The sequence below is a fragment of the Diadema antillarum genome, unplaced genomic scaffold (assembly GCF_040938485.1).
Source record: "Diadema antillarum isolate AM-2024a unplaced genomic scaffold, OU_Dant_1.0 seq00000877_RagTag, whole genome shotgun sequence".
Classification (NCBI taxonomy): domain Eukaryota; kingdom Metazoa; phylum Echinodermata; class Echinoidea; order Diadematoida; family Diadematidae; genus Diadema; species Diadema antillarum.
The window spans coordinates 266,770-292,633 of record NW_027271741.1 but is presented as its reverse complement, the minus strand read 5'-3'; the positions used below and the strand labels follow the sequence as shown (position 1 = coordinate 292,633).

Here is a 25,864-nt window from a genome sequence, read left to right as displayed (position 1 = left end):
GTACTGTCATTTCATTTCATTTCATTTCATTTCATTTCTTTATTTGCCCAAATTATGTATAAGAACATGGCATGGAAAATTGGTTTTTGTCGCACATTCATAAACACATCTTGACAACAGATAAACAACAAATTACATTACATATAACATCGAATGAATACTCTAACAAATATGGGGAACTAAACATATATCAAAACATAAACTATCCTCATGTGGTGAACGTGCAAAGAAAAAAAAAATATATATACATACACAAAAAACTAAAAAAAGAATCAACTAATGCAAAAACATTTTGCAGTAGTTGACTGACTATGACTGGCAGTGTATTTCATGTCTGATTCCTTCCAGTAATTCTAAATTCAGCCATGCACAATGGATGTGTTGCTGTTGCTCAGCACCAATGGGAAATCTGTGTTACAAGATAATCCCAGCTGAGAGAGAGATAGAGTTAGAAAAAAGGAAAGACATTTGATTTTGGAGTGAAGAGCGCAATTGAGGAAGCAGGAGCATTCCTTTCCCCTTAGCACGCATAATATTTTGTAACCATGTCTTATCTGCCCGGAATCTCCCCCCCCCCCCATACTCATTGGAAACTACCTCACTGGGCATCCCTTGATTAACATCCCCAGTCGAGAGGAATGGCTGTATGGATTGAAAGATGCGGTATCCAACCAGCGTGGGAGTGATGCTCTCCCGTTACCACCCTGTCAACGCCCTCCAGTTATCGTAATATATCCGACCGAGGGAGGAAAAATCCTGTTTCTATGAAAGCCAGCAAATTAGTCCATAAACTGCCAATATCCTCTGTACCATCTGTTCACTCATCTTGTAAGCATACAGGTCATAAACAACTCGTTTGTTGGGGGCAGGAGTTGTGCCTGAGGATAATCTGAGAAAAGGTGGGTGGGAGTTTTGGGAATGCCACTTCCTGGAAGTGCCCTGTGTGGAATGCACAGATGAATGAACTGTGTGATTCTCAAGAAGTAGTTACAGGATGCTGGGTCACCACGATATAGTTACTGAAGCACTGGTTTGTTGAGACTTAAAAGGTGAATGCACCAAGTGGTTCTATGAAAACTAACACTAAAAGATATAAGGTGAAATTATGAATTTGAATCATACACTTTCATTTGATACATCAGAATGTAATATCATTTCTAGCCTCCCTCTAAATGTCATGGTCTGAATATGAAATGGCTAAAGTGAAATTACAGGATGATATGGCCATGCCAATGGCACAATTTCAATGTACTTTGATTGCACTACTCAACTCAATGTACTACTTACATATTTTGTATTATACTTTATGACTTTGTACTTCGTTCAAATTTCTTAACGATATGATTTGACAAATATATGCTTTTTGCCATGTATAACTTTTTGTTTGATAGAAATAAAGTGTTACTGAATTGAATTTTTGAACATCATGAACTTGAGGTGCCAGGGGTAGCCATGTGACATCTGGGCGTGTCCCCTAGGCTACCAAATTTTACACTGAACATTAGCATCCAGTGTTTGAAGAGATACAAAATATGCATCGTTGCATATTTTGCATCCATAATCCCCATGTCGAATAAAGTCAGTCCCCTTTGTCATTCTAATGAAATTTCCACAAATGAGTCCATACCGTGGCTTTCAGAAAGAACTCCTATGTCACCCCAGAGTATCATAATGTTCCTGTCTCTGTCGTTTTTCAGATGAGAAGAAGAAGCGAGTTCTCTGTCGGGGGTGCAACAAGGCGTGCAAAGGAGAGGTGCTGAGGGTTCAGGATGACTTCTTCCACATCAAGTGCTTCAAGTGTTGCCGTGAGTAACCAAATGTCCTCTCATCTTCTCTGCCCCCTCCTCCTCCTCCTCTTCTTCTCCCTCCTTGATAAAGATGTTATGTTTTCATCTCTCTTTTTTTTTTTAGTATATCTTATCACACTTCAGTTCTTAGTATTCTCTTGCGTCGGATGCTTAACTGTCATGGACAGAGTGTGACCAGATGGGCAGATTATAAGGAACCTCTGGTCCAATGTACTTTTTTTCTTTTTCAAAGTGGCCCTTTCTCTTATCATATCAACCATGCATACCCTTGTTTGGCAAGTTCGAGTGAGGGGCCGCAGTTCAAATTGTACGCATCCAGCGGTAGACAAGATAAACAGGCTGAAAATCATTCACAACCCTTCCCCATTCCGTTTCTGGTGGTCTGTAGACATTCAAGTTTAAAACCTGATTTATTTCAGTGAGTCATCAATGAGGACAATATATTTCTCCCCCCTACTCAGTCCTTGGAAGATTTTTTCCTCCCTCTCCTGAGCAAATTTCCTGTCTCAATCTTCCTCAATGCCCCCTCTCAATTCCAGGTATCACAAAATGCCCCTGTCATGTTGAGCTCATGCATATGACTGCGGCATTTTCATTTACGATTGAGACCTCTTTGTCTGAGGGCATTTTTTTTTTCAAATGCCTTGGAATACCAATGCAAACACAAGATGGACATGCAAGAAAAGTACATTTCTCCCAACCAAACTCATGTGCAGTTTGAGGTTACTGTAAACATGGCTGGTTCTCATTGTTTATACATCCTTTAAACTTGAAAGAAGATTGTAATCTGGGTACCATGGTAGTGCTCTGTAGAGGGTTGTAATTTCAACTGTAATTGGAAACAACAGACCAAATCCAATTTTCCTTTTATGATAGCATTGTCAGTCACATCATGCTTATTCTATGAATGAATTATGCTTATACCTGTCCATGATATTTCTTCTAGTTTCTTCTATTGCAATATCAATGGGTTTTTTTTCCTGTACTCTACTTACATAGTATCTTCCAGCAGTCATTGTAATAAGTTATTAAGTCCATAATCATCATTACCAATCTGTTTGTGCTTGACATCGATGGTGTTGTGAAGTTCTGGTGCTGAGGGGTTAATATCACAGATGTTACAAGAAATAGCAGTGATCATTACCAATGTCACTGATCCTGGCTTTCTTAAATTTCTCTTCTTACATTTCACCCATTGAGGATAATATCCTCGTCATTCATGTTTCATTCTCACTTCTCTTTCTTCTCCTCTTTGTAATCTGTCTAACTCTTCTTGCCTCCTCTCTTAATTCCCTTTTTTTTTCTCTCTTGCTCTAGCCACATTGTTTTACCTTTTACTTTCATGCCATCATCATCATTTTTTTTCTTCATAATGATCTCATGTTACTTTTCTCAAATCATATCTTTTTCCCTATGCCTCCTTTTTAGTCTCTACACATGTATATCTCCCTTTCAATCTAGTTGTATCTCCCGCTGTAATCTCTCCTTATCACCTGTCTGTCTGTCTGTCTGTCTGTCTGACTATCTGTAGTCTCATCTTTCTTTCTTTGTCTCTCTCTTTCTGATATTCTTTATCTCTTTCTCTCTCTGTATGTGGTCATATATGTTTCTGGTAAGGTGTGGTATGTCTTTTTGTTTCCTTTTTCTAATCACATCTTCTCTCATTTCTCCCTTTATAACATTATATCTCTCCCTTCCAATACAACCATTCTCTCCTTCATCAATCTGTTTATCTGTCTGTCTGTCTGTCTGTCTGCCTATCTATCTGTTAGTATCTCTATCTGTCTATCTATCCATCTATCTATCTATCTACCTATCTATCTATCTATCTATCTACCTATCTTTCTATCTATCTATCTACCTACCTACCTATCTATCTATCTATCTATCTATCTATCTATCTATCTATCTATCTATCTATCTATCTATCTATCTATCTATCTATCTATCTATCTCTTGTGACTAATGTCTTGTATGCTGCACCTTTGTTGAGGGGCATGTAACTATAGTTGTGTCTTTTCCTCTTATTCCTGGTCTATTTCTCATGCTTGAGGAGCACTCCGTGTCTCCGGGCGTCACGTAGGATGTAGTGCAAGACTTTCAATGCCGAGGCTAAAAAATTGATTTATAGACACTTGAAGTACACGCAAGATAGCTCATGAGGAAGAGATAACGCCTCTCCAAGCCATCATGGCTGCATCCCCCTCCACTCCCCTCCTCCCCCCCCCCCCCTTTCCTCCCCTGTGGGATGATGTTGTATGGAGGATGTACAGATGTGTACATATTATGTAACTGGGGCACCGACAATAGGGGTGCGTGTGTGTTTGGCTATCCCCCGTAACATTGGGCGTGGGTGGTAATAGCTTGAGGTCGTGGGAGGGTGTATCCGCAGGAGATGTGAAAGTGGTTTCTACATTCCCGGCAGAAAAGTTGATTGCAGAGTGCTGCTGAACTTGTTTGGTCGCACTCAAGGTGATGGCTTTGTTCCATCGGATGAGAAACAAATGGGTGCCGAGAATTTACTCTGAGGAGCAATTTTCAGTCGGATTCACCTGCTAAAAGAAGTCCTGATGTAGGAAAAGAGACATGATTTACCTCAGTCTCTCATAGCCAGTGTAGTGGATGTATGTTGTGGAACATCTATTTATCTATGTTTTGTTGGCACAGACAATCCCATGATATGTGCATACAAAGTTTTCTTGTGTCATCACTTGGAAAGAATAATTCTACACTATCTACTGTACAGTTTTTGTCACATCAGTACAAAACAATTCATATTGTATAAGAATTGTTCTTCAATGACATAGAATATATGATTAGGCAGTAATCAAGTAAACTTGCAGCAGCAAGTGCACATATGATTCTCTTTTTTCCTACATCAATTTGACCAAATTAAAAAAAAGCATGGCTGTGTTGCTGACACCAAAATTTGAAGGCATTAACAAAATACTTCCTGAACACCACTGCAAAGATTGTGATTTTAAAAGTTTGACATTTCCTCTTCCGAAAACAGGATAAACGTGAAGCAGCGCATGCCTCTCAGTTGATGAATAAATTAGGGTTCAATTTTCATTATTTGATTCATCACGGCGTATGAAAAGCAGACACGCACTAATCATAAATACATTTCCAGAAATCATGCCCCAGAGTTTCGAGCCATCAATCCCAAATGTAATGTGACAGTCCAGATTATCGGGAGTCAGCGTAATTATATGCCAGTTGATCACGTGCCAAGCCTAATGTCACTTTCATTGCCGGGATCTTCTCCTTTTTACGCTCTCTCTCTCTCTCTTTTGTTTCGTATGTTTCGTGCAGCTTTTAACATTAGCCTGCACATCCGTGAAGTGAAGAAATGGTTTTTCAATTAGGATGTGCGTGAATCATGGTGATGTAAACAGCCAGTACTTGAGCACCTGTCGTGATCCGTGTACGTGTACCTGTCTAGGTTTCTTTTTTCTTTTATTCTTTTCTGTTTTTCAAACTTCATGCGCCGTGGTCACATGCTTGACTTGATGAATAATGCGCCAAGTGTGCAGTCTGTAACCCACCATAAAAACCACACCACTTTAATTGCAAAAGGAAGCAAGTGACAAAATTGCAATTCTTGGACATGAGAAAAATGTATCTGTGACTTTATATATTGGCATTAATGAAATAATTGCATTGTCATTATGTCTTGATGCAAGAGGGTATAGAGTTTCTCCTCAAGAGTTGGCACTCAATTAGAACAAACCCTGTCCACTCAAAAACATTAAAATCTCAGATTGGGATGCTTTGTCACTTGCTTCCTTTTGCCACAGTAGGCCAAAACAGTGTACCAAACAGTCAAAGGTAAATGGTAGATGGCAGTTTGTTCCCAGAGTAGTTTGCAAGTGAAATCTGTGTGCATTATACAGGCTTGTGGAGTAGTTTCAAGGAGAAAAAAAAAATCTCCTGCAAGCTATGAATTGCAGGAAGTTAATGTTAAACATTTAAATTGATAAGAGTGAGAATATAAATCTGAATGAAAAGATATCATATAGGAGCAGCTAGTGATTTTAAACAATCACCACCATACTTTTCCTTAGCTTCATGTTCTTGCCACACAATTTTCAAGTAATGCTTAATAATGAATCCTTGTATCGTGGACAATTTTAAATGTAAAATGACGAAGTGAACATTGCAGTATCTCATTCATAGTTCATTTTCTTTTAAAGATGTAAGAGTTAGCATTGGCCATGCGATTAATTGAAACCAATTAGAGATTTGGTGAATTGTTTGATCTGTAATCCTTTATCATTTAAACTATATTGAAGGCATAATTTTCCCTTTGCAGATGAAACAAAAACCCAGCATTAGTGTTTTAAAATAGTTCTAAAATGCGAGTTAGGGATAGAAACAACCACCGTAAAGATTTGAATTGGTAGAATTAATGTTAAGTATTGTTAAATATACAAAATGTGTACAAACAATAGTTATAATAAAAATGCTTCCAGACTAAACCGCCTGCAGTTACGGTTTCTTCAGAAAAATACAGATATCTCCTTATATTTTAGGCTTTTAGATTTTATGTGATAGGATGTTTTGTGGTACAACAGACCTAACACATCCTATATGCGTTAAATGTCATATCTTGAAAAAATTTTAAATCACTGTTCCAAAAGGTAAACAGGACCTTTAATCTTTGTAAACTTTTAGTTTTTTTATTTACATTTTTTTTTCGTGCAGGAAAAAGTACATGTCTGTCAACTGCTGTGATTGTTAATTGTTGTATTTACAATCAGTGATATATGCTGAATGTCATTCTCATGTACCCACAGAATAGCTTCTGCACTTAATGTACCAAAATTGTTTCTGAAGTAAAGAAATCTGAACATATGGCAGAGAGGGAATCAGGATTTATGGTAGAGCCTCACAATGTTCTCTTAATGGCTGCAGTGCTCAGCGGTACTCTGTCTTCCTCGGCGCTCAATTTTGCCAGGAATGTTTATTTGCTAAAGGAATGGTCTGGCCTGGGACAATGGCTGGTGAGCCTGTTTTAACCCGTTGAGGACGAGCTGATTTTGATATTACATGCATTTCCAGTAGACACCTGCTGGAGTATACACAGGACTAGTTTTCAATGGGTTAAAGTAAGGACGATGAGTATACATGTTTTTATGTTTCATTTGAAGTAAAGCCAACAAGTGATAAGAAGTGCATACCTGTGTTTTGATGCCATTTCTTCATGTTATTCTGTTATCATTATGCTTTTAATATCAAGGTTTCTTAAAGGTAGAATTCATTGTAAATGTGTTTTATCCACACACACACACACACACCCAAACCTTCTTGAAAACAGTGTCATTTAGGCCCTATATATATTTTGGACCTACCATCATTTAGTTTTGTTGCAGAATTATCAAAGACCACTAAATTTGCTGAATGTAAATTTATCTTTAAATTGGCCACATGTTCTTAGAAAATTGCATATTGTGTTCTTATTTCAAATTGACACATCTTTTCACTCTCTTCTAGTTTTGTGCAGAATATTTGAATCTAACCAATTCCATTTTCTCCAATAGAAGATACTGTATGTAGTAAACATAAGTAGTGTGTGAGAAAATGATGATTTCTACAAATGATATTCAGGGTTTTCATTCTGTTGGTTTCTTTTTTGTCGTGTTTGTGCAAAGACCTCCCTGATGCCGTAGAATTGTGCGCAGGCCAACCTGTGCAGTGCACGGCTGTGAGATGATTGAGTTAAGTTGTTGGAAGGGGAATTCTGTCAGTGGATGGGTACGGCCGCACAAAGATCCCAAATGAAATAGCTGCTGAATCCCCCAACGCAAGCACCATCTATGCCAGTAATCCAACCTAAATTGGAGATGCTTTGACGAGGCTGTACAGCTGAGGTTCACAAAGCACAATATTTTCATAACTCTTAGTGATAGAAACAGAGAGAAAGAGAGAAAAGACATAGATAGATTGATAGATAGAGAGAAAGAGTGAGAGAGAGAGTAAGATAAATATAATTATATACAGAGAGAGAGAGAGAGGGAGAGATTGTAAAGAGAGAATATGAACAGTTGTCTGCTGAGAGCCGATGAAATTTGACCAATCCAAGCACATTACGGTGGGCAACCAGGAAAAAAAAAAAACTCCCTGCCATCTTGTTTGGGCTTGTTCCTCAAATTACGCACCGTCCAGTCATTTGTAGGTAATACAGTCTGCGGCCTGTTATGCCAATTTGTTTTGAATGAGCCAGCCTGACCCAATTCTGTATGCAAAGACATACAGTTGTATTCATGGTATGCACAAATTTCATTCAGTTTGGAGGTATGGCTGTCTGAGAGAGAATAATTCTCTTTGCTCTTTCTCTTTCTATCTCTCTATCTCTCTCTCTCTCTCTGACCTTCTTTCTTTTTCATCCAGTCTGTCCACATTATACTGAACAAATATTGCCAGATATGGTTAGAATATGTAATATTTTGCAGTGAATGCTACAGTGTTACAAAGAGATGAATAGTTTGATGAGAAATGAAGCAGCTACTAGGCTAAGGTCTTTTTCATTTTTTTTTTTCAGAATCTGCACGTCATGTCTCTTTAATTTCTTCAGAGACCGCGTGTTATATCTCCATATGGTGCTTAACCCATTGAGGACGGTTTGATTTGAGTGCGTACTCGTTTTGTGTTCTGGTTCCCGTGGATTATGTTAAAATGTCTCGTGTATTACTATTATAAAGCGACTCCGAGGGGACTGCATTTTACAAGCTTGGCTTTTTAGCAGTCCCCTCCATTTCCGACCTTTTCTTTGTTATGATTCAGTCACATTTTGTCCTTGTACTTCTTCTACCAAAATATGTTTTTTGTTTCATGTAAACAAATGACGTGTATTTAAATTTCATTTGGACATGTAAAAGTTACTTTGTACTGACTTTGTGTATATGCAATGTCATATTATATGGTTTGGCCGGGAATGAAATAAAAAAATGAATGAATTTTGCTACAATATGCATTTCCCATCTAGACACCTGCCCGAGTATACTTGGGACTCATCCTCAACGGGTTAAGGATATGATTTAAAGTGTGCAGAGCATATTTGTGGATAAAATCTTCATAAACTCCTTTATGTGTAATTGGGCATTATTTCTTTTAGAACATGGGGTTATGTCATATCCTAGTTATGCATTCGTTCTAAATAGTCACAGGTAATTATTTATCAGAAAAACAAAAGGTAATACAGAAAACTGAATGAGAGTTTGCAGATATGGAGTTTCTAGCTGTTACAAGAGCCCTGCAATTAATAGAGAAAAAGCACTCTGAGAGTGCAGACCTCAGCCAAGCACTTCATTTCCAACCGTACACAACACATGCATGCAGTGCTGATAATTGCCCCTGTGTTTCTTAATAGGGAGCTTTAGATTTTGACGCGCGGACGTTTGAGCTGACGCTTGTGCTGGACGTTCTCCTCTCCCTGCGTCGTGTGGAAAAGTAGCTTTAGATTATGCTGGGACGCAACGTATAAAAAATGAAATCGCGCCCCATATGATCAGTGCATGAAGAAGCTCTCTACGTCGCAAACTGTGCGGACGTGAAAATAGCCCAGTACGCGTGGTGAAAAACTCAGGCGACGCAAGCTAAAAATAGATTGACTTTACACGCGCTACTGCGCACACTCAGAACATGTTTTTTCCTTTGAACGTCCACGCGTCTAAAATCTAAAGCTCCTTAATGATTACTATGAAGCCTTTCTGTCGTGTCTCAGAGACTACTGCATCACATCAGCAGCTACAAATCTGTAGCTGCATGCTGCGCCTCAAGTGCATGCTCAATGCACGTATACGATGCACACCTCAAATATGCATACAGCTGTAGCTTGAACTCCCTAGTTTCTTGGCCCTATTTGTAAATGATAATACTTCAAATATATATTTATATAGATCTAGACGGCTATCTGGATTGCTACTAGAATTTAATCATCTGTTTCTTGTTTTATTATCAACTTTTCCTGTAATTTTTATCCAAATTCATTTACAACTTTTATGGTAGTTATTTGCAAACAGACAGACAGACAGACAAACAAACAAACAAACAAACAAACCAATGCTGACAAAAGCCTAACCTCTTTGGAGGAGGTAAAAAAAGTATATATATATAATCAGTCATCTATGGTTCAAGATCTCATTTCTCTGGTTACCTCCTATTGTGGCATGACTTGAAAAGGATGTAGTCTGAAGCCTCTCCCCCCACTGACCTCATAATTCCCTCGGCCATCGTCAACAAGTTGGCCTCACGGGGAATCCATCCCGCAGTGCCCAGGTTTGATTTCAGACGCGATGTCAACGTGCGACCTCCTTTCTGTGGGACAACGGCTTGCCTCCGGTCGGCGGGTGCGCTAATGTATGCAAATTTATGCATAGTTCTTCCCCTGAGCCCCTCCTGTAAACAAGATGTCTGATCAGTTCCTTCCATTCCCACTGTATATAGATTTCAATTTTTAGAATTCAGTTTGCATACATGTGCCATTTGTCACCATTTTTGGAAAGCCTCATGCAGGTAATCATTTTGCATGCCAGGATTAATCTTGGTCAGAGATGCTTGCATACACTTGTCTTTGAATATGCAGGAAACTACCCATATTACCAACGTTTGCCTGAATATTTAGATGTTTAGGGGAAAAAACCCTCTTTGTGAAAGGTTTGCATAAATTTGGATATGTCAGGAAACTGGTACTCATCTGCATACCCTACACCACTCATTAATTCATTGTATTCTAAGATAATATCTATCTTTCATCATCAAAGTCATTAGATAGTGCTTGCAAAATTTGAGTATCAAATTTGTGCTGTGCTGCTTGTATTGTGTTGTATTTGAGGATTCTTCACTTATCACTTTGAACTTCAATTATCTGTGGAAACCTAATCAATCTGTTGCCCTTTTTTTGGGGGGGGGGGGAGGAGGGCGCTTGTTATGAAGTCGAGCAACCTGGTGGCAAATCACTGTGCTGTCATTTAAAATGATGTGTGCATATTGAGCATCACAGACTGCAGTCGCCATTGCAAACTATACTGCATTACATATTGGTAGCCTTTCAACATTTTAGGCCTCTCAGGATTTGTAACCAATCAAGTCTTGTTCAACTTCTGGACAGATTTTTTTTTTTTTTCTAGTCTGTCTTTGGACGGCAAAGAGTAACATAGTTTTGCCTTTGTCAAATTCTTTGAATTATCCTGATGGTACATTGACCATGATAAAAAATGCATTTATAAAAATTAATGTATGAACAATTACTAGATGCTATTTTTAGTGTGATGTGATAGAGGTTTTGATTATTAGAAAAATCTCTACTTTGTCAAATTGCTCCTGGATATGTCAGGCTGCCAGATATTTCAAAATATTCTTGTTTAGTAAGAAGAGATCTTCTCCTATTCTGTGGCATGCCCACTCGAAACGAAATCAACTGGAAAATTTTATCTGATTGCGGAAATTGATTCCATATTTGAAACCGAATCTCGTTGTTGATGCTCCCTGGTATTCTCTCAGAGTCCAAAGATTTTCGTCCATTTGCGGGAACGATTTCTGGTATTTGTCCCTGGGATGAAATGCCCACACACCTGCAGGGGCGATGGAGTGAAAAACTCAGGGTCTGGTCACGCGCGGGGTCTGATGGAATTTTGTTCAATTTCTTTCAATGTTTCCCTGCTGTGAAGTCCTTGTTGTTAGGAGGGTGTGACATGTTTTTTCTCCCCGATGTTCCAGTTTCACATCTAATCGACTTTGCTAGCATGGCAAGAGGTGTGGCCCCAAAGACAAGACATTATTCTAAGTATGTCGTTGCATCAACTCAGCTCTAAAAGTGGAAAGAATGCCAAGTCTGAATTAGATTGGAAAAGCAACTCCCCCCTCTTTTTCAAAAATGGAAAGTTAGATGGAAAAAGGAGAGCGAGAAAAGACACAAAAAGGTTTGTATTGGATCAGAAGCAGCATGGCTAGAATTTTGACGGCACTGCAGCTCAGCTGTAAGCAGCTGCAGTTCGACATTCGGTGTCTGAGAAATCGGCAAAGTGCAGCTACCCTCTCCATGAGAAAACATTCGCAGTCGCTCATTTGGCGACGTTAGGAAGAGTGAAGGCCGATGGCGCGGTGTGGGTGTTTGACTTTTTGCAAGGTCTGAGTGTACATTGTGGATGGCAGACACGTTTTGTGCACTTCAATTCCGCAGGGATTGCACAATGAAATCATTTAGCCAGACCCCCCTGCGTTGCCATCATGACTTAAGCTGTGCTGTGTGTATTCATCACTTTATACAGTTTTGACAATTGGGACGCTCTGTGTGAAAGCGATTTATGTGTTTTGCCCTGCTCTTATTTTGTGTGAATGTAGGTTTCTTGTTAGGAAACATGTCTGAAGTATTTTTAACAAAAAAAAATAAGGTCATGTATAAGATATAGTCACAGAAATGTGTTGGATATCCAAAATATATTTTCTACAATTTTGAAGCTTGAGGTTGTGAATTTTCTTCAATTTGAAGAAAATTCCTACCTCAACCCTCACCCCTCTGCTTGATATTCTCTTGCTTTTAATTTTGTAGCTTATACATCCTTTTGTGAATAAAGTGTTAGACAACATTTTTAGTTAAACCATGAAAGTGAATCTCTATGAATCCTTATGGCTCTTTTTTTTTTCCCCTTGCGGTCAAAGAATCAATGTGCCAACCCTCCTAAAGATCTGTATTGACCCACGTCTGGTCGTGAGTCAAGGGATGAAAGGGGCTGGTCAAATTTGATGAGTCGGAAGATTTTTTTTTTCTTTTTTGGAGGATGGAAGACAATAATTGCAGGATTGATGATGCCCTGGGTTTCTTTCACTCGCCCATTTCCAACTCCCCTCATTTCCTGTCTGAAATTAATCACTTCAGCTTCTTTTGTTGCTGTTGTTTTTTGGATGTTGGATGTATACTCCCCCGCCCCCCCCCCCCCCCCTCCTACGCCCCATCCATAGTCATTCTCTGCTGTTTTCTTTGGAACTGGAGAGCAAGAAGTGAAGATGAGTGCGGCTTGTCGTCCGGTCTTTGCCTCTATCGTGCAGTAGTTCACCGTCTGCTGGTGACAGTTATGCGTTTCAATTCATCAGTGGCGCATACAAACAAGTCGTTCCCTCAATCGGGCCCATAAAACATGTTTGCCGCCCCCGTGCATGAACACCCTGCGATGCAAACTGCACCATTGCCAAGTTCAGGAGGAAAAATTATGTTTACACCGAAGATGACATCGGATGTTGGCTGTCGTTATGACACCTGTTACAACTTGTTTACGGAGTGATAATGGCTTGTACCAAACTCCCCAGTCATGGGCTTGCCATTGCCATTATACTGTCAGAAGTCAGTGTGTTTTCCATGCACCTTATCTAAAATTATCCTCCATAGTTCAGACTATGATCATACCCATTATCAACACTTCCTAATGGTAATGCTCCTTCTTTTTAAGTGTATTAAAAGAAAGAACAGGTGGAGGTTATAATGTGTTTCATAAGTGTATGCACATTTTAAGTAAATTCATAAGATATATTGCTGTATGCATTTTGTATTCATGCATTACTGAAACAATATTAAAATTACCCCATAAAGAATTGATAAGGGCTGATGTGCACTTTCATCAACCTCATTTCAGTCAAAATATTCATAGAACCCTGAAGAACATCTGCATTTGCCAGCATTTGCCGAAGAGGTCTTATAGGACACACGTGCAGTAGCTACAGATCATACAAACCTGTGTACAATCAACACAGTGTGCAGGACATTTTGTACATGTCTATAATTATTTGAGTTTGTTTAAGAAATGTCATGGACAGACTGTGTGCATTTTATAAAGACATTAATGTCATGGATGGATGACATTTTGGAAGTTGTTACATGCAGGATGTTGTACAGTGGTATATTCATAAACCTTAAAGGTGCATGATCCCGGTGGTTTAGTCAAATGCATATGCAGGCGCACGGCGCAAGTTTCCTATAGAGACCTACACCAGGGCTCGACACTAACGGTGGCCCGGTGGCCCAGGGCCACCAAAAACACACATCGGGTCACCAAAATTTCAGAAATGAAGACTTTGGTGACCTGATCATGCCACCAAAATAGGTCGCATGTTTGCCTTTGGGCCACCAAAAATAAAAGTTAGTGTGGAGCCCTGCCTACGCTATCGACTCCTCTTTAGCGCTTACGCTGTGGCCCACTTCCCCGAGTCTGAAGAAGTCTGATTCACTGTCGTCAGTGGTTCGATCAAAGTTCGGCTCATGATTCGACTGAGGGGGATGACAGCTTTAGCAAACTTCTTTCGTGATGTCATGATAAGAAGCACATATGCACGCACCCTGGCATCACTACAGACTGCGCGATGCGCAGAGAAGACAACGAAGGCATCGTTACTTTAATAGCAACACCTACGCACTTTACTCTTGATGACAGCTCAACTTTGATAATCTTCTTATAAATGCTAACGGTGATCGGCAGTATCATCAACAGCGCCCTCTACACTACCAGGACTATGCACCTTTAAATGATAGTTTTAATGTAGTTTGGATGTACCATCTCTAGTAGATGTGGAAGTAGTGATATCTAGAAGGGATTGTTTCATCTTACCTATCAAGGCAGGGAATAATACAGTACAAGACTTTAATGGATTTTCCCGTAGACTTGACTACTGCTGTCAAAAAGAATTCATAGGTAAGCATGTGAAGGGGATGGCACAAAAATTTCCGGGGAGAGCTGGTGTATTATTTTCGTGCAGACCCAAGTTAATGGAAGGTGAAAAGTGATGTGTTTTTAGAGCTTGCGTGACAGTGTGGTCATGTAGGCTGCAAAGAGAAAGCTTTTAAGTGAAACATTAGCATGCCTCACTCCATTACAATAGCTCTTTCACTTTGGGGCGGCTCTAGCTCCAGCAACATAGATAGCAACTAGAGGTGAAAGGTCACCTTTGTTCCTTCCTGGAGACCTGCATTCATGGGTTAGCAGCATTGGAGTTGGCTTTTTAATTAGTAATTTACTGCGGTACGTTTTGAGGAGGGGATGAAATATTAGCAAGCTAGTCTTTTGTTGTTGTAGCATAAGATGTAATGTATGCTTTTTTGTTGTTGTAATACATTGTGGGTTTTGTTTTCTTTGAATCTGTAAGACAACAAACGTGTTACTGGAAATAAAATTTCATTTGAATTGAATTGAAGAAGATTTCAGTTCATCTGTTAGATATATATATTCATTTTGATTGAAATAAATCAAAGATTTTAGAGGATAATTAATGTATTTGAAAAGTAAGGTTAACCTAACCATGGAGTGACTCTTTGCACCTCAAGAATCTTATAGGCACCTTTTCTAAATCTGTAAGCCAACCTTTTTGGAGTTTAAACAGCATCATAGTTTCACTAGCTTCCCAGAGAAAGAGTACTTTTCTCAAATGCTCCTTTGAAAGCATCCAAGAAGCTGCAAACCCTGTTAGTAGTGTGAGGCTTTTAATGCAACATAAGATGGCAGGCACCAGCTCCGCACTCTTTCTTAGATGTCTTTAATTTCCTCCCAACAGGTTCAAGAAACAAACACATCTGACCGAGATCTGTTACAGGTCTTTTTTCCCCTTGTTCTTCCGTTTTTTACTGCTTTTCTCTACCTTCCGCTGTCCGTATGTATTCAGGTGTTTACCACAGGATTTTTTTTCCTCTCTCTATTTCAAGAACAATCCAACCATGTGCTCATTTTGGCATAATACGTGTGGCTGCAAACCCCGTTCTCACTAAAATAGCACGCCTCGGGGTCTGGCGGTGCAGTGGGAGAAAAAGAAAAGGTGGAGCATTCTGCGAACCTTAATGAAACCTTGATTCTTGAGGAAATTTGAGCACTTTTCTTGACCGGAGATTTATTTACGGGATGGCGGCGGAGAGTGTTTGTGGCGCAGTGCTGCCCGTGGGAAAGTTGCTAGGCCTGGTCACACTGTGGACACCTTGCTAGTCCATGTGGAGTGAAATGGGATTTCATGACCTCAGAGGTTGTTTTGATCAGAAAAGTAGTTGAAAAATTAACCTTTTGACATAGGAAGTCTCTGACATGGAAATTTGACTGAATTAATGAAAGTAGAAGGGTGTAATTCATGATGGAATGTGAAGGAGTTATTGTTCAATATACTGTTTGTCATATAGTTTTATTTACTGCACTGTTTTCTTATGTGTTACTATTTCGATAGCACAAACTGTGATTGTATTTGTCATCACATGCCTTGTAGTTTTCATGTTGAATAACAAAGTTTAACTAAATCCAGTCCAAACTAAGTAACCCTGTTTGTGCCACATCCATTTGAAGAGTTTGTTTGCAAAAAGCAATAAGTCCATTTTTGAAGATTTTGAAGTATGGTCTCCGTCATAAAGTACAATATAATCTCTTTTACATGTAAATGATATATTGGTCACTACATATAGAGGTACATTTTTGAAGTTATGGTCAAAAGAAGCACAAATTTTCTTTTATTCTCTTTATTTTTCTTGACCTTTAATCGCAAATATCTCCATTTGGCAAATATGGACTTATCGGTTTTTGCGAACAAACTCTTCATTTCTTGTCCAGAGGTATGTGTGTAAAATTTTGGCATATTTAACTCACTGGTATAGAAAGGATTACTGAACATTACTACTACACAGGGGAAATATGAGTGTATGACTGTCCTGACACCTTTGTAAGGCCAGAAAGTTCTGCAGATAGCAAACGTTTCATTGGCATAATATTTTGTGAGTGGTTGAATGAATATGCAATCGGGATTGTGAATATCATACTGTTGTCATACACTCAGTATTTATACACTTCAGAATTGCTCTCATACTGGTTCTCATGTAACAGGAGGTTGTTAATTTCACAAAATTTCATTGGCTTATGAAATATGTGAAAAATGAAACTCCTGCAAAATAGACAACATTGAAAGTAGTTTTCATCTGTGGAAGATTTTGGTTCTCCATCTTTCTTACAACTAGCATGCATATCTGCCGATCTGATACTGTAGCCAGCAGTCACAAGTTGGAATTCGTCACGCATTCAAAAACAAGTTTGCAGTCGCCGGCATGTGTGCATGTGTGTTTGCCACTGTGTGTGCGTGGGCAAGCGTGTTTTTGGTGAGCGCGAGTGTGTTTGGATCAATAGTTGAAGGACAAAATGATATTTCCCTCCCTTACTAGAAGAGCATTTCCTCCAATTTGGCGCGGGAAGATTGTCGAAAGTGACGCATGAGCCGTCGGAGTGAGGCATGTGCTGCCCTGCAGGCCCAACCCAATAAGCGCGAAGGTTAGACTCACAAACAAGGGGATGCTGAAATTGATATCAGCGATGAGATTGCGGGGATATCTTTGATTATGCCGTTGTCAGTAAGAAATGAAAAAATACTCAGTGGCTAACTTTCCTCAGCGAGTTAATCATCCGCCAAGCCTCTTGCTTTGTTTTTTTATTCTTTGGGGGTCATGTTTTCCATGATTTTTGGATGTCTTTATTTATTTCCAAGAGCCTGAAACTGTCTACCTTGATTTAAGTCAACAAGACTTGTCTGAAGGTTGGAGTGTGCATATAGACATCATGCCAAATTTCGAAAAGAAAAATGCCCTGCTCGTGTACTTACATATATGGATTTCCAGTAATTTATTCTGTGTTTGCATGAGGCATCTCAATGATTTTCCCTAAACTGACTCTGTTTATTAATGTTTACTTCATATATCCTTGCATTTGAGAGCCTGAAGCCTGTTTAAACTCGTTTTTAATTTTTGCATCCATCGAAATTGAAAAGATGATACTATTTTCTGAGGCGCCATCTTTCATGCTGATGATGGGAGGGTGTTTTTGGTCATACATTGCCAGGAAGTTTAACACAAATTACAATGTTTTACATTGTTATATGTGACCCTGCACCTCAAAACAAACAAAAAGTTGCCAGACATGAATTTTTAGTTAAGACCATATTCTGAAAGAGCAGACTTTAAGCTTTAAAATGATGTTTAGCTCAAATCAAATGGACTCTCCTAACCTATCTAAATATTGGAAAGAAAGCACAAACTCAGGAAAAGTGTCAACTGAGAAAAGAGGCTCTGAAGTACAGTGTCTATTCAACATGTTCAAGCGCTTAATCTTTACCAAACCGTGCTGGCTGTGCGATGAAAGGGACAAAAAACAGGAAGTAAACCACCAGAGTAAAAACAATGAAGGGATTATCAGATTAAACTGAAATTAAGCATGCCTCATTAACACATTCTGTTCATAATTAACGCCAACTTTCAAAGCAGTAGTACTATCCTTTCAAAAGTTATTAGAGTTGAAAGTGAAGAGTGTGGACAAGGCTTTTCAGAAATGAAAAAGGGATTCTAAAGACACACCTATAATCACACTATTATACCAAAAATATTCGAGATAAACTGCTAAAAAACCACACTTTCCTGCCCGTTTTATGATACCATATTTTAGCATAATGAAAAAGAAAACCCGCTCTTCCAGAAAATATGAAAAAGTCAAGTTCGTCTAGGTTGACCCATTTCACTTATTTTCAGTCCTCACGCAAAATCAGTGTGTGCGACTTTATGTTCGTTTTGAGGTGCACGGTCACAAATGTGGATGCAATCAGTTGAAAATGTCAAGTTTGAAATGTTGCTATCATCACTTTTGATTGCTTCTCCTCAGTTCTGAAAAACAAAACAAAACAAAACAAAACAAAACAAAAACAAACACAGGAGAAATGTTCAAGTGTGAAAAGTGCACGGAGGTACTTGTGAAATTTATTAGGACAAAAATTTATTCAAGATGGTAGCTTACATACTGTATGCATCTTTCTGGTTTGTATCCATCAAGGGAATTGAAGACACTTGAATGATGCTCTGGCCTGGTTTGGCAGCCTGGCACTTTTAACACTCTGACCATGCATATGCCATATGATAAGAAGAAGAAGTAAAAGTCTTTATCTGCTGATACATTGAAGAGTGTAGCTATTGAAACAAAATGAGATTTAAAAAAATGTTTTATGGCAAAGCTCATGCATGTTGAAAGATATTCAAGTCTTGCCACAGTAATTTCATTAGCTGCATGTCTGTCCTTGGTATATCTTGTTCAGTTAATGATGAGAAGGCATGATATTCATTCAATTGAGTGACCCTTTTTTTATTGACATAAATAGCTTTTTTTAATTGAAAAAAAAGTCTGTCAGTGCTCGACAAATGTACATTACGTATTCAAATCAATAGAAGTGTCTGAAGCTCTTCCGCTATGACTAAATTTAGCTGAGCACTGCTTAATCACAATTTGCCTTCCAAGGCTTGCCTTTGTTTTTCTTTTATTGTTTATGATAAGTCAGACAATCGTCTAGCAAGGTGTGGGGTTGTCATGACTCCTATTATGTAGAGAAGATGTCCTGTACAAGTTTGATGCAGTAATGAAATCATCTGAATGGTATTGGTTTATAGCAACATATTGCTTCCATAGCTTCTGATGCATAGATCCTTTCTAGGTTGAGAGTAACAGTTTGGGTCTGCTTCTCAAGACTACTCAAATGGTTACTCAGGCCCCCATTCTCAGGATCGATACTCAAACCCAGCTTGGGGCTGCTTCAAGTACTATCAATGAATATTTGTAGATGGCGGCAGCGATGACATCACCACTCCACTCGGACGGCATCGGAGAACAGTTCAGAACGTGGACATCTTAATTCATTCATGCTCGTCTGGGATGCCTTATCGAGATATTTTTGGAAGCTGGCATTTGCATAGAACTCATGTAATCACGTTGGTAGACAGTGACATCAGCATTAATTCTTTTTTTTTTTCTCCTTTTTTGTATTTTTGATGAGACAAAAAACCTGTAATGTTGCCAATTGCTCTGAGCAAAATTTTGATGACACAATTAGACCTACAATTGTAAATTGAGTGTTAGCCAACTAAAGATTTTTCATACTAGATTATTCATCTCTAGATTTATTTGTTAGTGGTGAAGATAATCAGAAGTATGATACTTTCAGGCTCATCAAAGATTTGGTCGTAGCTAATGGGGGGGGGGGGGGGAGGAGGGGGGATAGGCATTACTCTTTACCAGCGCACCAATGGCAAATCATTAGGGCGCCAGCATATAAATAATACCTTATATTAAATGACTGTTGGGTGTTTGTATGGTCAATATGTTTGTCACCATTATGGTGCTAAGTATTTGGGCTATTTTGATTTGTGAGACATGCTCACTAATACAGAGTACCATGTTAAATAATTTCCCATGTCTCGCCACAAACAACATACCAATTTACTACATTTCGTTGAATCCTCCCCCCCCCCCTTCACTTCAATATTGAAGTGCTCAAATTATCATCATATCAGATCTTGATCATAACATTGAAGGAATCATTATGAGGAAATTAGAATTATTGTTCAAGATAGAACAGGCTAAATGAGACAATAACCTTTATGCTTTAGTACGTTGTTCCCTATAGGAACGTGATGGCCTGTGTATAAAGTCTATGGAGGTTTTGGAATGCATTATCAAACAGACCACTTTTTCTGCCTCTGAAATCAGGATATTCCAGGTTAAAAGATGGCAATAAACATTGCTCTTTTTTTCTCTTTTTATCCTGCCACTTTGACAGTAAATGCATGCCTTCAATATTTTAGATACCACTTTTTACATCATTTTGGTCTTGTATTGCCTAATTGATGATTCAATGTAGAATTAAAGCCAGATGCATTAACCATCACAAGCAAGGTTAAAGCTCTTGAAAAGCTTCCCATCAATCCAATAGTAGCAATTAATGTAATTGTGATTGAATGACATCTGAACAGAAGCAATAAAAAGATGTTGACATTGGCTCTTCATTATGCCACATTAAATCAACCACCCCACCCCCATCCTCTGTTAATGTTGGCAAATTATGATATGGAGCACATCCTAATGCCCCTTGTTTTAGACATTTGTTAGTGAGTCATCCAAGATTGGTTTCAAATGACACGGATGGCAAGAATGAGCGTCCTTAATGAAAATGTCTTGCGATGCTAATTGAATTCGCTTCACCGAATATGATTGATACAACCGAAGCTCCTGAGACGAAACGCGAGTTCAGATTTCATTTTGCTCCTCAATTTGGTCTCAAGTCTTTCTACCCCCTACCGGTTCGGAAAAACTTTGAGGAAAAACACCCCACTGAGGTATTTGGTCTCCAGTTGAGACACTTTCCACACTCACACACACACACACACACCAGACAGCACAAAACAAATGCGTCAAAGTGACTGGGTTAAATAAGGGCTGATATTGGTTCCTACTCAGTGAGCATGAAACTAAGGCAAACTTTCCTGGGGAGCATCTCGCTGTGGCCCTAGTCTCCTTTCCAGACTGTTAGAGTAAAAGGTGCCTCACATACTTTCAAGGGTGCAGCCTCTGAGACTCCACCTCTCCTGATTTTGGTGGGAGATCTCGTAGTTTGAAACCATCTTTGCAAAATCTCCTGCACTCCCACTGTAGTTTGAACTTATCCCGCTTTCGCTGTATGTCTCCCACTTAAGATTTATCATCCTCCTAGCCTACATTACTTTTGACATATATTAGTATGCTTAAAAATAAAGCCCCGATAGTACCAGAGAGCATGCATCCACAACCCAGGAGCTTCCAGGGCCCGCTGAAAGGGCCTTGGACCCCAACTGTGTGGGATGTTGCGCTCATGCTTGTGGTGTGCTCTACGTGCATCAAAATAGTGTTATTATGCCTATGTTCACACAATCAGAGTCTCCCATTTAATTGAGGGTTTAGGCAAGAGAATCACTTGTTCAAAAGATGCTTTGGGTTGGAGTCCCTGCAACCTGCGGTTGACCAGTAACTTGAAGGAAAACTTGTACTGTGTGACAAGCATGATATTCTCGTCTTAGTCTTCCCCTACAGACATACATCATGAAGAAAGCCCAAGAATTAGTACATATTAGTGAAAAGTATAAATTTGTTTGGAATGAAAAAGCACAGAACAAAGTCTACATAGAGGGTGCCTTACAGCAGCCTTGGCCTCTATGCTTCGGGCTCTTGCTGCAAGAAAAGTGCATGGTGTATGTTGTTAAAAGGACTTTAACGTTATATACTTGTGATCGTTAAGCATGAAACAAGGTTTTCTAATGACTCCCTTTATCTTCATCCCGTCTCCATCTCTCTGCTTCTCGTTTTATCCAGTCTTTCTTGCTTCTCTCTCTTCGCTCTCCCCTCCTCTCCCGATCTCTGCCGGCGTCTCACGGCCGTCAGACTGTGACACGACTGCGATGCACTCTCAATGTCCTGAAGCAGACTGTTACTAATGTCCGCTGACCGACCGTAGTGTGCTAACGAATGCCGAGTAATTTTAGTCTTCCCAGAATGCAGCACAGACATGCAAGACGACATGCATTCTTATCTGCAGTTCACGGAAGAGTGGTGGTCTCCCCTTGTTCGAACCTTCTTTCCTTTCACAGCACTGCCCTTTTCTTGTATTTTGCCAACTCATGCAGAACCCCGCTCCATAAATGTCAAAATCTAGTAATACGGCCTTGGAAACATCCATTTAGCACATATGACAGTCACTGAGATGTGTACAACCAAGCTATGTCAGTGACTGTATAGGATTTTGTCCTTCCCCCCCCCCCCCAAAAAAAAAAAAGAGAGAGAGAGAGAAAAGAAACTGGTTCATATCTTTCCTAGCCAATGTAATTCTTCTGTCACTTGGTCCAGTATACACGTAGTGTGTCTGAATTGATTTACACTGGCATTTTTTTTTTAAATATTTCACTTTATACGTGGTAGGAATCTTAATTTGGAGGAGCAAGGTTTAGGTGCTTCTATCAGAAAAGAGTTCACCAATCTATAGTTTTGTTCGGTCAATGTTCATGTCTCAATTCCATGTCTAGAAGATAGCAAGATCTACCAACAAGGAGTGGAGCCTACCTACATTGTAGTCCTGTTCGCAGTTTATCCAAAAGAATAAAAAATAAGGGGGAAAATACTCTCTGTCGGTGCTGTTCTAATGGATGGTGGAAATGCCGCAGCCCACTGGGAAATGCCCAAGGATTAGAGCGAAAGGCAAAGGAGAAAGCCTGCCCAAACAGTGTATTTGCAGAGTGGCAAACTGGCTTTTTAGAAGGTGTCAGTTTTCAGTCATCGGTAGCCACTCACATCATTAACACTTTCAGTCCTAGCTACAGGCACCAAACTCTCTTTGTAGGTAACAACACCATGCATGCGCATCCCAAACTTAAGTGTATTTGAAGTTCCAATGACTAAAATACCCCAAATCAATTAAGTAGTATTTGTCCATCAACAAATTGTATCAGTTATAGAAGAACTCTAAGGGAATAGTGATAAAGAGTTGCGATTGATTGTTAGATTGAGATTGATTGTTAGATTGATGTCAGTCATAACTATTTGCCAGTAGTGAAATCTATATTGAATATATTTTCAATCAGGACATTATGAAGTCCAATATGGGGCCTTCATTGATCAGAATTGACGAGTGATGACATTCAATCCTGGAAGGAAATATTATCAATGTGTGGATGAATTGTATTCGAATTAAAGTGAAGTTAAGTTTTTTGACAAAGAAGCCACTTTTGATTTACAGAGAGATGAAATGTGAAGAAAAACATAATAGCAGCTGATTTGTATTGTGTTCAACACAAACATGAACACACATATAGCATATATGTATAATCATTATTTTTTTGCCAGCTTATAGAGAAGACTTTTTGATACTGCTTACAGAAAAGATGATCAGGAGGTATATCAGAGTTAAAGTGAAAACAAAGTTCTGGTAAGGGCTTGAGAACCCGTCTGGCACCATTTCATGTTTGCTTGCAATATATCGAAAGAGTCTACCAAGAAACTTACCTGGCTGACGCGGTTTGCCAGAATGATGAGTCGTTTTGGAGTATTTTGAGAAAAATAATAAAAGTCGGTAGCGACTTTTATTCCAGAAGGCTCCAGACTAACTCGGTCTCAGGGAAAACTCGACCCTATTTCAGACAATTTACACACAGTTCGTGATCGCCATGTTCATCAGTACTCTATAATTACTACGGGTACCAAACGAGGCCTTACTGAGCAGACAGGAAAGTGCGTGCTAATCCTGTACAAAACAAATGGACAGCGCGCGGTCCTCAAGCCTACTAGTATACGCACATCACCTCAGTTGCTGAGACGTGCGGTCTTTGAAGTTTTTGCTGTTGTTTATCAAGCGTCTTTGATTGTTTTTAGAGGTGCTTGAGAGGCGCACACTAATTTTGCATGCGCGCCACAGAGGTTTTTGATGCGCGCGTTGTAACAACTCGGACCATTACTGCGAGTAGCCAGAACGCTACAATGTAGTTTATACAGGCCACTCCCATATGCATAGTACAACACTGTACAATCCAGAGGGACAACCAATACAACTCATCCCGCCATCAAGCAAAGCAAGGCCGAGTTATCCCTGAGTCCGAGTCTAGCCTTTCCCTGTTCGGGTAAGTTCTGAGAATGAACGTTTTTGGTTAATATTTCCCATTTTCGTCGTTACCCATCGAATATCTTGTTATTACAGCGTTATTCCGCACATTTCCTAGGCATACATTCACATTTTGGAGCAAAATTTGACAACTTTTGCAGGTGTACCAGAACTTTGTTTGGGCTTTAATATTTTAATTTCAAATTGAACACAATTTGTAAGATAGACGGATGAAACATTAGTTAGAAAGATTGTTAGAAACAGAGAAAATAATGCCTATGGCATAGTGTAGCTTTCTTAGTATTCTTCTCAGTTTTAAATTAACCCAATATTTTTACTATTTTATTCATTCTAATAGTGGGTATCTAATTTTTAATGCCCAAACTTTACAGGTCAAGAATATTGTTGTATGTTGAGTCAGACATTACAGTCTTGTAGTACTCACTGCAAAAACAAAAACTTCCATTTAGCTTATGAACATCAGATGAAAGCCAGTAGACAGAGGAGAAGTTCACATGACCCCTCGATTGTCTGACGGTGATCAGGGACACTGGAGCTACCCTGTGCTTCAAAGAACTATCAGTCAAGCAGACTTAACTTGATTGGATGTCTGGATGTCTTTGCATTTTGCCGTTTTATCCTTGATGCAGGAGAGGTAATGGCGTAATCATTCACGATGTTGATTGCCGGGTTGATGTCCATTAGTGTTAATTGTGGTTTTAATTGAAACTATGACCAAAAATAAAAGTAACTTCGGGGGTTGAGTTTAATGATGAGTTGAGCTAGATCCAGGATGACAGAACTGGATATACATGAACAAAATGCATAATTAGGAATATCTTTTGATCAATATCTGTCCATTTTCATTTGCAGAGGAAGGTTAACATCAAGCCCCCCCCGCCCCCCCCCCCCCCCCGTAACACTAAACCTTGCAATCTGTTGCCAATTTGCAGCAATCATTCATAAATCGTGCAAAATACTAACTTCTAATTGATTGATTCGGAATGATCGAGGCAGCGACAGCTGGTGTGGAGCAGTCCGGGACTGAGTTTAATGTAAAGCAATCCAGCATTTGAGATTACAGATGTACGCCCAGTGTCGCATTTCCATTTCAGATGAAATATCATACTGCAGTAATGAGCACTGGACTCGAAAAAGATAGCGTAGAAATAAACTTGCATGTTATAGAAGGACATCTTGAAACCTCTCTGTAACATTTGCAACATTCAGTATGTTTTTGTACACTGATATATATCAATTTTATTGGGTAAAATTTCACATTATTCAGCTAAGCTGGTCAATTGGTATATATCCTGTAAAGCAAGATATTTTTTCGCGGCATAAAATTTTTGTGAATTTTGTGAACGGCCTTTTTCGCGATGTGTAATTTCCATGAATTTCCACTGCCATTCAATGCAATAGAGTAAATAAGAACTTTCACACGCATTTTAATTGCTTTGATATTGGTTCTCATGAAGTTCATGAAATCAAAATGCACACGAACATTTCTGGTTTTACTGTGTACGCTGTAGGCTTAAACTAGATTCATGATAATGACAAAGATTATAAAACTTCCACTCTAGTGAGAATAATTCAATTCATTTGGACATTAATCTTTC

At 39.1% G+C, this 25,864-nt stretch overlaps 1 protein-coding gene across 8 annotated transcripts in view; it reads left to right on the top strand.

The window, feature by feature from the left end:
- The window catches only part of LOC139740744 (actin-binding LIM protein 1-like), a 223,497-nt gene that overhangs the window by 120,451 nt on the left and 77,182 nt on the right, over positions 1–25,864 (top strand). For all 8 annotated transcript variants that reach the window (XM_071651317.1, XM_071651314.1, XM_071651313.1 and 5 more), the window contains exon 2: positions 1,698–1,805. In XM_071651317.1, the coding sequence (XP_071507418.1) occupies positions 1,698–1,805 (108 nt within the window). The remainder of the gene's footprint in view (positions 1–1,697; positions 1,806–25,864) is intronic.